At 33.7% G+C, this 14,243-nt stretch overlaps 1 protein-coding gene across 2 annotated transcripts; it reads right to left on the reverse strand.

The window, feature by feature from the left end:
- Nucleotides 1-322: 322 nt before the first annotated feature.
- Nucleotides 323-5,999, reverse strand: LOC107470779 (DNA repair protein RAD51 homolog 3). 2 transcript variants are annotated; one of them, XM_052254987.1, is made up of 11 exons: nucleotides 5,716-5,999; nucleotides 4,859-4,904; nucleotides 4,124-4,303; nucleotides 3,880-3,984; nucleotides 2,605-2,727; nucleotides 2,407-2,440; nucleotides 2,224-2,294; nucleotides 1,909-2,135; nucleotides 1,557-1,688; nucleotides 1,175-1,241; nucleotides 323-1,081 (listed from the first exon to the last, which is right to left on the reverse strand). In XM_052254987.1, the coding sequence occupies exons 3-11, from the start codon at nucleotides 4,233-4,235 to the stop codon at nucleotides 906-908; spliced, it is 1,047 nt and encodes a 348-aa protein (XP_052110947.1). In that variant the 5' UTR covers nucleotides 4,236-4,303; nucleotides 4,859-4,904; nucleotides 5,716-5,999; the 3' UTR covers nucleotides 323-905. The 2 variants fall into 2 exon arrangements, with proteins under 2 accessions (XP_052110947.1, XP_015945688.1); XM_016090202.3 differs by lacking the exon at nucleotides 4,859-4,904.
- Between the last annotated feature and the right edge of the window lie 8,244 nt (nucleotides 6,000-14,243).

Here is a 14,243-nt window from a genome sequence, read left to right on the forward strand (position 1 = left end):
AAGTTATCAAAAACAGTTTTTGCACTATATACATTTAATGTATCTATTAATAAATATATTTTGTATCTTGTATTGCAAATTTTGTACACATTTTTTATTTATGTTTTATATTCATTTTATTAATAAATGTATTATACGCAAAAAAAAATTCTATAATAAATATTACTCTTTTATATAGAATTATGTTATTAATAATAGTCATAATATATAGCCATAATATGTTCGTATAATAAGTATCTTTATATTAATTAGGAATTATTTTATAATATCGTTTTTTAGTCCCGTTCATTAGAAAGTAGAGAACCAGAAATCCTGAAGAATATGTGCGTTTAAGTAGAAGTTTCATTTTTATTTTATGTTATTTTATATTATATAACATTGGACAGTATCCGAAATAAGGCAGAAAAGGCTATTATCAAAGAAATCTTTGAATTAAAACAGCAAAGAACTTGGATTCCTAGTTTTGGTTTGATCCAAAAGGGAGGCTAATAAAGTTGCCAATTCATAGCTAAAGAAGGAGCTCAATCAGAATTAGATTTCCGGGAGTGGCTAAGTGCAAATAGTTCGGTTCATGCCGCTATTATGTTTTATTGTGGTTGTTAGGAATTTAGATTCTCTAAATTTTAAATTTTTACTTGAGATGGTAAAATATAATCTCTCACTTTTGAATAGTTTTCTCTCATACTTTCTCTATAAATGGTGAGAAATCACACTTTACCCTTTAAAATAACATTCAAAATTTAGAAGATTCAAATCCGATTGTTAGGAACCTAGCTATATTAGTTTTTTTCTTTAGATTTGCCTTTTCATTTCTTTCTCTTTTGTATCTCATTCACTCAAAACAAAAGAAAATTAGGCTAGTCAGGAAAACGAGTTTTAGAGTGTGTTCCCAGTCAAAAAGAATCTCACACCATCTTGATTCGTTTGCAGCTTGAATTAGAATTACGGATCCCTCTAGTGGTCACGGAATACGCTGCAGATGCTGATTTCAGAGAGGGAGATTTGTCAATATACGCATGCCGTTCATCGCCATTCCAAAATAAGATTATCCGATTCGTGCATGAATGCGACCAGCTATCGCCTGTTCAATCGTTATAAACAACAAACAAAGCTTTCAACAAAAATGCATCTGATCAAGGGATGAATACAATAAAGTAAAAAATAAAACACTTACCTAGTGCAAGGGTCAATTGATATGAACCTTCAATGTACTTGGTTGTCACTTGATTCAAAAGAACAACCTACCAAACACAATCAAGATTTAGTTTTTGTTCACTGTTAATGAAAAAAAAAATTATACAGACATCTATTTATATATGATTACATCAGTAAGCATAAGAACTTTTTATATCCACAATTTGAATGATCGTATAAAAGAATAAATTTGAACGAATGGCAAAAATCTAAGGTGGAAAAGAAGAGTAAAAGATAACAGAGAAAGCCATCAAGTATTGGGGGAAGAAGTCAAGGTAATAACAGCAACTTGATTTGTTTGCAATCACAGATTATAAAGTTAAAAAACACCTCTGGCAGAAAGAATAAAAATAGTTTCTTACAGCCAAACAGAACTTTCTTGCAAGCTTCATCAACTTCAAAGCCATTTCATTCAATAACCGAGTCCTGAGTGCCATGTCATCAAAATCTTGGCGGAAATGGAAGGTGACACTGTCAATAATGATGATTTTTACCTGGAATATCATAATCAGTACCGATCATGATAGAACTCTTAAAAATGTACAACAAATATTAATTGAAAACAGTTGGAAAGAAAACAAAAAGCTACTTCTATAGGTCCATGTCTAGAATCCAGCAAATACTATGTGACTGACTAATGCTAAAATAAAAATCGAGAATTGTCATCAAGATGCATTTATAAAAGTTATCAATTAATGGATAAAATATACTCACATCTTTATGCTCTTCAATGAATTTATCTAAGTAATTCACCAAAGCAATTTGTTCAGTATAGCTGCAAACGCGAAAATAGAATATATTTTCCAATATACTATTAGGGTGCATTTTGACTTCGCAATCTTGAACATTGTTGTGAAAGTGGTGGCTATATTCTGGCATGTCTTCTATGCATGCTTCCGCAATTTGTAAAACACGTTCAACCATAAAACTTCCCTCTGTGTCTGAGTATAACACAGGTGAAAAAATTCCAATAAATGATCTTAATAAATCAAATGTTGCAAGAGTTATAGATCTGATTAAGGCTCTTACCAATGTATATTGCCTTCCCACCTAGACCACCATACTCTAGTGGAATCTGAACATTTACTGCAAGTTGAATCCTGCAAATGTAAACAACCAAATTTCACTACTAAAATTAACCAAAATAATTCACAATTTAGGATGAAATGAAAACAAGAACATGAGGTGAAAAATTGGGATGACAAAGCATACCCAATTTGTGTTTTACCAATGCCGGGAACTCCACCTAATTAAATAAACATAGAATTATATTGCAACCCGTAATAAGGAAGAAGGAAAGAAGAAAACTGTTGTAACATTCATGCTCGTAAACAAGTTAAAGAACATGCAATTTAATTAGAAATCATAAACAATTTGTTCATATTAGGAGAATCCAAAGCAGTCGCTAACCTAATTCAGTAACTTCTTTGCAGGTAATCCCTCCACCAAGGATGTTATCTAGATCCACACAAGATGTCGTAATGCGAGTATTAAACTTTTCCTCATTGAGCATAGTCCACGCGGTCTGACCACCTTACATGCACAAAACACCAAATGAATAAAAAGCAAAGCAAAAAGGAAGGATTATATGAAATTCTTTGGACAATCATGCACAGTAGAATCCTAAAGCAAATTGAATTCATAACACACAAAACAAAAATATAAGCATTCCAATAGTAAGGGAAAGTCACATACTCGCATAACCTGGTAACCGTAATATTTTATAAAGAAATAGAATGTCAAATAACTCTTAAGCATGTCCTCCTAATAGCCTTTCAAGTTCAACTTCTCCATCAGCCAGTAACGTTCACATACTCATTGCGCAGACAATTTCTTTTGACGAAGATTAAACTAATGGTTTAGGAGAGTCAACTACCTAGCTATTAATTACTTGGTATAGATTCAGTCATAGAATCTACAACATAATCCAAGCTTCCAAAAGCTTTTATCACATAACCTGAAACTTCTGTGGCATGGTAGTTCCAGTTTTCAATAGTACAGCACCAAAAACAATTGAAGAGAGCTTTCCCTGTCATCATTCTGTTTGGACCATTACTTTTTAACATAAATTAACAGTATCCACTCTATTCCTTAGAGTAAACCACCATTTTGAACCCACAAAAGATTGGTGACATCAGCCCCCAACAAAAGGATTTAGTCCGCCTCACAAAATGCACTGAAGTCAGATTAAATCAATCCTAATTTCCTTGTTACTTCACCACTATGAAATAATGGTGTACTCATTTCAAGTTCATAACCGAACACAACTATTACATATAACAATACCAGATAAAAAAAAATCCCAAAATTTTGATATCAAGCCAAAACTAAACAATTGCTAAGTTAAAAATTAGAAAAGAGAAAAAAAAATGAAATAGCAACGCTATATGACCAGCAAATATTATTAATTTGGACCAGTATTTCACCGGCAAAAATTTGCACCTACAGTATTTGTACACATAAAGCACATGGTTTACGCCTATACTTACCCAAGTTTAAACATAAGTCAACACAATTTGCACCCATATTTATCAAAGTTTGCATAAATAAATCAGTAAAATTTATTTGTTGAAGATAATTTGATACTTATACTGACCAAATCCTGGTCCAAATTGATAAAAAATGCTCAAGAGTTTCTGAAAATGAAAAGTAGCCATTTATGAGAAAATCAGAATCATCACATACCATACAGGTTAGAAGTATTACTATTCCCAATTGATCGGTCCAAAGCACTGGTTTGGGATGCATATTTCAGAATTTCACAAGCCTCATCCTCAGATACTTCGATATCTATTCAAAATCAAATAATGCGCATTTCAAAAGCTAAAACCGCTTTCTTTCTTTCTTTGATTGAACCCTAATAATTGAAAAAATGCAGGGAAAAGAGGGAATCGAAAAAGCAAAAAAAAAAAAAGATCGAAAGGTTAACCTGTGGCAAGTTGTGAAGCGGAAGCACGGGAAATGGAACGGAGTGAAGTGTAGCCAGCTGCCAAGAGCTTCCCTCTCTTCGAAGCTGATATTGGAAGCATTCCCACCTCCATATCTCTCTTAACTATCTTTCATCTTCTTCACTCTTGACTGGTTAGTACTTAGTAGAGAATGTTTGGAACTACAAGAATCGGAATTCATTTAAAAATGGAATTATTTTTGTTATAGTTTGAAACAAATAAAAATAAATAATTTTAATTTATTTCACAATTTTAATTTTTATGTTTACAAATTGGATTAAAAGTGGCCAATTTTTAAATTAATTCTCATAATAAGTTAATAACCGTGTTTAATTTGAAATATAAAAACATATGAAGCATGAATCCTTCGTTGAGTTGAGTGTCCGTGTGTCATGTGTTGAAAACACGTCAGACACGAGACACGCATCGACACTTGTTCGACATGTGTGTCTGCCATATCCAATGTTCTGAAAATCGGACCAGTCATTAAACCACTTTAGTCACTGGTTCACTGGTTCATTGGTTCAACCAGTCCAACCGATGGTTCAACCGGAAAAACCGTTTTAGAATAAAATAATAAATAAATTACAAATGACCAAAGATGAGGGTATTCCAAGAACTCTTATTAGATGCAATAGCATTCAACATTACACATGTTCTCACACACACATACAAAGCCTTAACTCAAAGAACTACCAGAATCAACAGAATAATACCATTAAAAGTCTTCCTTCTTAATTCTTATATACCTCAAAGAATTTCCTACAAAATGAAAATTGAACACAACACACAGCTTTAAAACAAAAACAAAACAACACTAAGAAATCAATCACCTCTTCTAAACACAGCCTTAGAACAACATTCAGAGTTTGAGCATTGATCACAAAATATTGATTTATGAAACAAAACAAAAACAGAAGAACAACATTCAGAGTTTGAGCATTGATAACAAAAAATTGATTTCTGAAACACAACAAACACTGCAAAACCAACAGAACAGCATTTAGAGTTTGAGCATTGATCACAAAAAATTAATTTATGAAACAAAACAAACAATCAACAGAACAATGAAAACAGAATTTTTTTTCCTTCAGAAGAAGAAAACAATGAAAACATGAAGCAACAAGTTCACACTAACAGTTAAAATTTACCAGAAGAACACTAATGCAAGTGGAATCATCATGCTAATATGTTTTCTACAAAGATGTTATTTGTGCAGCTAAAATTTCCTAATTACTAAGATCCAATTATTCTAATTTCACATGCAATCAACTTACTAAGTTTCTAAAAGCTAGAAATGATAAAACCAACCCGAAATATGGTTAAAGCATTTCATCAAACATGTTGAGTGCGGTAAACTTGAAACGAAATAAGAGAAATCAAAGCTTAGTATCAATGTGATAGAGAAGAGAACATAACTATTGTATACTTTAATTCAGTCTATGAAAAAAATCCAAACCACTGCCAAATCAAATAGTTACTTATTGTAATAGAAATAAGAAGTTGCAGAGTTTGAAGCAGAGTATTGGTGTTGTGCGAGTGTATTGTCTGGTGGTGGGTTTAGGGAACTCACGGCGGCGACAAGAGAGCAGTTCGACGGCAACTAACGGCGGCGGAAGCGCGGCTGAGCAGACAAAGACGATGGACGCCGAGCTCGAGGAAGCAGCTGCGATCGGTGACAGCGAACGGGGGTTGAAGACTTGAGCACGAGGGAAGCTAGATAGACGGACGGACGGCGGCAGTATGCCACTCCTTGCGGCGGCGGTGGTGTAGGCTTACAGTGCTGGGGTTTTTTGGCTGAGTTTCTGTGAACGAAAGAAAGGGAGGGAGAAAGGGAGAAAGAAACGAAGGAGCTCAGAACCAAGAGCGAAAGTAAGCAAATTTGGCAAAAACGACGCCGTTTCTTTTAAACCGGTCGGTTCTCTGTCCCATTCAACTGGCTGGAAACCGCCGGTTCGACGGTTCTCCTCCAGTTTTTAGAGAAACGATTTTAAGAGACAAATCAGACCGTGATACTATTGGTTCACAGTTAGACTGATCGAACCGACTAATTTGATCCGGTTTTTAAAATATTGGTTCTGCTTGTTTTTTTTTTCGAATAAACAAAACGACATCATTTTGTTCGAACCAATTAGCTACTGATTCGATCCAACCGATCGGTTATTGGTCGGTTCAACAATTTTTAAAACATTTTTTTTAGCAGTTATAAATAATAGATTGTATTGTTTTTATTACTAGATTTCGGTTGAATCAATTCAATCAGTTGGTCTGGTCCGATTTTTAGAACCATACTCTACGATAAATATTGTATATTTGTAACAGAACAAATTACAACCTTTTGCTCTCACTAGTTAAGAACAAGAAAAACAAACTTAGATTAAATCTAGATAAGACAAATCCAAAAAAAAAACCTCTTCGGCGAACCACCAAGCCTTGGACTGCCGAGGACCCATCTTCGGTTACCTTGTTAGCTTGAATTGTATTGAACACATTCAAAATATTATCCCTCCATGTCACTAGCTTTGTTCTCAGTGCTTGCCATTGATGCTGACCAAACATACGATCGTGATGACTAACAACTACAACTTGATTCATTTGGTCCTTCTTACAGTCAATCAACTTTGCAGTTAGTCCAAGAATCTGTTTTGTTTTTGTAAAAATAAAAAAATTAGTTAGAATGAACCAAATAAACCAATTATATGAATAGTGTAAGATTAATCTAATTTTTTTTATGTAAAAGAACCGATTAGAATAAACTAAAATTAAGATGAGGACACATGTTATCTTCTGTCTCATAATTTTTATGAAAAATGATTTTTGGTCTTTATGAGAGTAACAGCCTTTTATACAAAATAGTAACACAAATTTTCTCTGACTAGAAAAAGGCCAACAAATAAATTTAGTATACAAAATATATATAAAATATATAGTTCTAAAACTTGATTAGCTACACAGTGGAATAGGGGTTCATATAAAGTATGGAACCTTAGCCGTTATATAGGCAATTAAGGCAATTAATATGACTAAATTGACCACTACATATGCATGTGAACACACAAAATTTTAGTGTGAATATAAACCAAGACACCAACTATATATATATATATACAAATTGCATCACAACAAATTTCTAATTTGAATGTAACTAATCTACCAATTATATATGTATATGTATGCAAATACATAAGTTTAAACTTTTTGCATTCGCTACCAAAACCACCAAATATGTTCAAACACCTTCCCTGTTCGATTAAATTTTAAACATACAATTTTGACAAATAATTTGTTTTCAAATTATATTACTTGTTCTATAATTTAATTACCTTGATTTTCTTGGCACATAATAATAACCAAACTTAATCAATTTTATGACATAGGGTAAGACCTCCGTTCATGAATAATAATGGACCATTTTCCCGTCAAGATTATCGTATATAGTTTGCAAATTCCTTGTTTGACCATCATTACCGTGAAAAAACATGTCAATTCCAATACCACTACCAACATTAAGTGTGCTTGGATTAACATTTATAAAGAAATATTAGTGTTAACTTAATTTTGTAGAATTAAGTTTAATTTGATTAAATTAAACTGACAATGTAAATGTAATTTGTTCTTAAATACTCTGTTATAAAATATAATTTGAAGAAAATAATTTTGTTTGGTAATTGTAATTAAAATTATATTTAGATGTAAAATGATAAAAAAAAATCAAGTATATCATATCTATTTTCGATTTATTTTAAACAATATTAACATTATAGCGGGAGATTGTATTATTAAGGACTCTCTTTACAATAATAACCATGCAACTTGGAAGAATTGACATTATTAGAAAAATTTTAAGTGCTCTCAAAGAAATTTATATCTTTGGTGAACTTAATTATGTGTTTTTGGTTTCTCTAATGAACATTAAAACTGCATCGAATAAATATAATTATATTTGGATAATATATATTTGATTAACTCAAATGTGTTTTTGGCAGAAATAATAACTTTTTATTTTTCTATACGTAAAATAACATTAAACTATCAAAGTATTGATACATCAACACCTTCTGAATCAACAAGCTAAGAGGAGGAGAACTAGTTACTAATTTTTTTTTGTAACTAACTAGTTACTAATTTAACCTCAAGTGATGTTCCTATTTTAGGAATAGACACACAAGTCCAGCCAGATAAAAAAAAGTTAATAGATTTTTTTTTATTGTTTGGGATCATTTTAAGTGACAAAGTCAATAAGTCATCTTTAAATTATTTATTGCTTGTTGTTATTTTTCTTATCCCCAATATAAATTAGAATATATTTAGTTTACTTTGTCGAAAATGTATGATGAAAGGTGAAAAGTCTTTAAGAATTTTTTGAAAATTGAAGGATATCATTGCTAAATTATTTTAGCAATATAGCATATGGAATTCGGATCTTTTCTGATCCGCGCATGGTGCAAGAGATAGATACTAATTTTTCTTCTGATACTACACCAAATCCTAGTTTAGACACAAGTGATAATGATAACATTATGATTGAAGACTCTATGAGCAAATAAATGGAAACAAATACAAAAGATAAAGCTAAGTGAGCGTAAAAAGAATGAGATGGATATGTATTTGGAAGATGAAGTGGCAGAAGATTTTAATGGATTTGATATATTGAGGTGGTGGAGAGAAAAAACTTTGAGGTATCATGTTTTCTCTTGCATGACTAGAAATATATTAGTCATTTCTATTTTTACCCTGACATCTGAGTCAGGTTTTAGTATCGGAAGTCGTATTCTTGACCCTTATCGTAGTTCTTTGAGTTCCACCACTATAGAGACTTTAATTTGCATTTAAAATTGGTTGAAGTCTCTTAAGATTTTGGTTAAATTTGATAAAGGAGATGATGTTGATTCAAGTATATAATGAATTGGTCTATTTTTTTTATTATTCTTTATCTTCGATTTGAAACTATTGGCTTATTTTAATATATTTTATTATTATTGAATTGAATAGAATTGTTTTGAATACTAATGTTGAAGATTGTTAAATTCAAAGTCCATTACAACTTTATCTATCATCTTAGATATTCTCACTAAGTGTTTGTATTAGTGTACAATAATAACTTAGATTGCTTTTTTTAAGTTATTCTAATATATTTCACTAATTTTTTAATTGGAATTTTTTTAATAAAAATAAATGGTTGCTGAAATTTAAAAGGCTCCACCTGATGGAAAAGAGAAATGTCGAATTGAGCATGTTAAAATTTAAATTGGTCACTTGAATAGTTGATGAATGGTTGCTGACTTAATATTTTATAGTTGACATGTGTGTTGTTTATAGGATTTAGTGTTGTTGATTTAAGTTTTATATGATGGTTGTTGTTTTTTAAGGAGAAGGAATCAACTTATTTTAGTGTTGTTGTTTTATTTCAAGTATTTATAGTTATTTTATTTTAAGTGAGATATTTTAATATTTGATGTCTTTACTGATTATTGAAAGCGTTTATAGGAATGATTGGTATTATATTTATTTTTTGGCAAGTTCTACTGTGTAGATAGTATGTTAATATCTACATGTGTAGATAGTATGTTAATATCTACATGTGTAGATTTGTGGTGGCAGCCTGTGGTTACAACAAATGGCATAGGAGGAGACAAAATGTAAAGGTTGACAAAAAGTTGAATGTAACCATGTGAGGAGTTTAATATTGTGGTTTAATAATGATATTTTATCATGATTAATTAAGTTAAGTTGATTACGGGCCCAATTCTTGGATTTTCTTTCTTTTTGGACAAAAAGTGGGTTTTGTGTTTAAAACCAAAAAAAGTAAAGAAAGAATGTCATAAATTAATATTATTGCTACTCAATACCTAATAAACCAAAAAATCACTGCAACTACTACACCAAAGAAATACCCGACCCAAAGAAAAAATATTTGACCTACCATTCAGTGAGCCAAACCCATTTCTAGGTCCCAGCTGTTGTTTACCCCACGAACCATGGTTCTCATGAAATGACGATGTTTTGCTTTTAAAAGAAAAAGAAAGAAAGCACGCAGAGAACCCAGAAAGCCTCTCCTCTGCTCCTAAGTCCCAACCCTTTCTCCAATTCTCCCATATCCTTCTCTCGAAAGAAACGGTAACAGTAGCCTCACCGCCGCAAGCCACCGAAGCCGCCCGTCACAGTCAGGGCACGCGTGAAACACAAAAACCTCTCCTCCTAATCCTAAAGCCCCTTCTCCAGTTTTTTATCTCCTTCCTTCTCCCCAAACAAAGACAAAAACCCTAGCCTCATCGCCACAAGGAGTGAGCTGACGCAGCCATCCGTCCCAGACAGGGGCTTGTCTAGTGACCACCTTGTCCACATGTCCAGGCTCTCCTTGGGCTGAGAATCAAGCCACTACTTTGCTCTGTCCCTCACAGCAGACGAGAAGAGCATGAGCTTGTAGATCTCCGGATTCACTCCATTCGTCTTTATAGTGTCACAGATCTGCAGGAAGTTAGAGATGAATAAGTTTGGGTCTTCCTGTGGGAGTCCATAAAATTGGCAATTCTGTTGCACCAGAGTGATCAGTTGAGGCTTAAGCTCAAAATTATTTACACCAATAGCAGGTACAGAAACACTGTGCCCATAGAAGTCACGAATGGGTGCAGTGCATGAGCCAAGCATCCTCCTTTCTTGCTCATTAGCATTCAGATTTTCACCATTAGCATCCATGATGAGCTCTTCAGCTTCATTCTCAAAAGTATCCTTAAGATTCTCTCTGGCTTTGTAAGCTCTAGCTTGTTGTAAATGCCGCATCAAGGTCCTTTCAGGTTCAGAATCAAACTCGAGAAGGGATTCTTTGTCCCTATTCCTGCTCATAAACAAACAAGAGACAAAGAAAACTTGGTGGGTGAATTATGAACTTTCACAGCTTAACCGGCAAGTGTACCGGGTCATCCAAGTAATACCTCAGGTGAGTGAGGGTCGATCCCACGGGATTGCTGGATTGAGCAACAATGGTTATCCAGTTGGACTTAGTTAGGCGAATCAAAAAATGAGTTTTGATGGCTGAAAGCACATAAAACAATAAACAAGGAATTAAAGAAAGCATTAAGAGTTTGGTGTGAAAACAATATGGGAAAAACAATTAAGGTTTTGGAGATGTTTATCTTTCCGGATTAAAAATTCTTACCAACTATTTTAAAAATGCATGATTCATTCTATGGCAAACTATAAAAAATTAAATCCTAATTCCTTAGTGATTTAGTTTCCTCTAACTTTCATTAACCGCCATTCTCGTGGTCACTTAATTCCGATTAGAGGGTTAAGTTCAAAAACTAATTTATGGCCACAAAAACCCTAATTACCTAAAGCTAACAGGATTATATGTCACATATCCCAATTAGTTCATGTAATTAGCAGATTAGGAGGAATTTGTTTTCAAGCTATAGTTCAAGCGAGATAACTCTCCTGAGAATTACAAGAACACAAGTAGAATAAGGGTCATACTCACGTTCCACCCAAATTCATAAGATTAAGAACGAAAATAATCCTTAAAATTGAATCAATACATTAACTAAAATAGAAAAATAATAGTTCTAATCCATAGAAATGAACAGAGCTCCTAACCTTAACCAAGAGGTTTAGTTGCTCATGACTTACAGAGAAAACAGGGTTTTGAAAGTGCGGAAGGAAGGAGATCTGAATCACAAGAGATCTTTTCCCTTTTATACTAACCTAATTTGAAATGGAAATAAAAATAAAATAATAAATCCTAAGACTAAAAGATATTTTTTATAAAACTAATAAATACTAAATCCACTTGAGAAGCTCCAAAGAGGGGAAATGTTGCCTACTGCTGGTGTTAAACGCCCTAAGGGGAGTGATGGCATGCTTGCTTGAGATCCCTTGTTGGCGCTAAACACCAATCGGGCATTTAACCCCCCAGGGAGGGTGCTATCCGCTTTTTGCTTTTTAGCTCCAAACTCTGTCAAATTGCTCCGAATTTCATCTAAAATCATAAAAACACCAAAACAACCCAAAGTAGCATCCAAAGGGAATTTTTACACTAAAATCAAGTAAAAATAAATAAAATCTAACTAAAAACAACTGAAAGATGATAAGAAAAAGGGTATAAGATACTCACACATCAGTACAATTTGACTGAAGAAGGCATGTTGGCAAAGATGTTTTGGGCAGATGGTCCTAGCAGGGTTGATTTTCAACACTTTGGGGACATGGTTGCATTCGATTCGACATATAGGTTGTGTGCATGGCATCAGCAGAAGAATGTGGCCTCGAACACATGGTGTACACTGTTGAGGAATATGGATACCCCAGTCAAAATGTGGTGGCATTGTACGATCCAAACAGAGGGAGGTTGGACTGTCGATGTGGATTTTGGGAGAAAGAAGGTTTTCCATGTAGGCATATGTTTTTTTGTCATGAAACACAAACATGTAAAAAAAATTATCGAGCAGTTGATTTTGAGACGATAGAAGAAGGATGTGAAGACAGTCAATGAATATATTGAGAAGACGGAAGATGCTAATGAGCCGGGTTTCTTGTTGAGACATGGTGCTCTGCATGCTGCTTCATAGTGGATGTTGTTTGTTGGATCTAAGAACGATGAACTCTACAAGAAATGCATGAGCAGAATCAGGCAGATACGCTGTGATCTTCAAGCACGCAGCGGTAATAATACGATGGATAGGAGTCCGAAGGCGGCCTGTGATGTACGAGATCCAGCTGTTGTGCAAACAAAAAGGGCACCCAACACACGGGGGCACAAATGTAAACAAGGGAAGTGCACGAAATGCAGAAAAACTAGGAACACAAAGAGGAGGTGCACTGAGCCACAGAGGAATTCCACATCGACGAAAGATCCACAGTGTCCCACCAAGGAAACCACATTCAAAAAACTCGAGATAAACATTTGTTCGAAATAATTTTATTCACGAGTTAAATAATTTTATCTAATCGCATCAGTACTGAATATCAATTTTGTTGTGACGTAAGCTGTTTTGCCGAATGTTTATTTGCACGTTGATCAAGGCAAGGGGTTAGATGAGGGAGACAATTGGCGCAGGGAGGAGGATGACAGAGCGAATGATGGATGGGACCATGTAATAGGCGCAGCGCAAAGCCAAACCAAGAACATGGGTAGACTGGGTAACGCCATCACCTAGGATACAGAGGTAATCAACTTGTGGTTTAGTAATCTCATTTTGCTTTGTGAGTCGCATTCTAATTTTTAAATTTGCATATAACACGCCGCTTGATAGTTAAGGGTCATGTAGATTGTGTTTGGAAAGTTGTGAATACTTTTCTATGTCGTTTTTGGTATTAAATTTGCATATAACACGCCGCTTGATAGTTAAGGGTCACTGGGCGTTTTGAACGTCCAGCTTTTTCTATGCAATTCCTCTGCTGTATGTTCTGAATCTTCAATTCTCTGTATTATTGACTTGAGAAGACACAAATTAAAAATATTTTTGGATTTTTAATAATAAGGAAAAATCAAAATGCAACTAAAATCAAAAGAACAATGCATGCAAGACACCAAACTTAGCAGTTTGTACACTACTGACACTAACAAAATGAGAATGCATATGAGACACACTAAACACTCAAGTCAATAGAATTCAAAGATCAAAGTAAGAAATCATCAAGAATTATTTGAAGATCCTTAAGACACATGAATGAATGCATATTGCATGCAATTGACACCAAACTTAAAATGAAACACTAGACTCAAACAAGAAATATTTTTGGATTTTATGGTTTTGTAATTTTTTTTTGTGTGATTTTCGAAAATTAAGTGGAAAAAGGTATCAAAATTCTTAATGAGAATTCCAGGAATCATGCAATGTTTAGTCTAAGACTCCGGTCCAGGAATTAGACTTGGCTTCACAGCCAGCCAAGCTTTCAAAGAAAGCTTCGGTCCAAAACACTAGACATGGCCAATGGCCAGCCAAGCCTTAGCAGATCACTGCTCCAAAAGCAAGATTGATAGAAATCAACAAGCTCTTGTGATGATAAGTTGAAACCTCGGTCCAATGGGATTAGACATGGCTTCACAGCCAGCCAGATTTCAACAAATCATCATGAAACTCTAGAATTCATCTTCAAGAATTC

The sequence above is a fragment of the Arachis duranensis genome, chromosome 10 (assembly GCF_000817695.3).
Source record: "Arachis duranensis cultivar V14167 chromosome 10, aradu.V14167.gnm2.J7QH, whole genome shotgun sequence".
NCBI lineage: Eukaryota > Viridiplantae > Streptophyta > Magnoliopsida > Fabales > Fabaceae > Arachis > Arachis duranensis.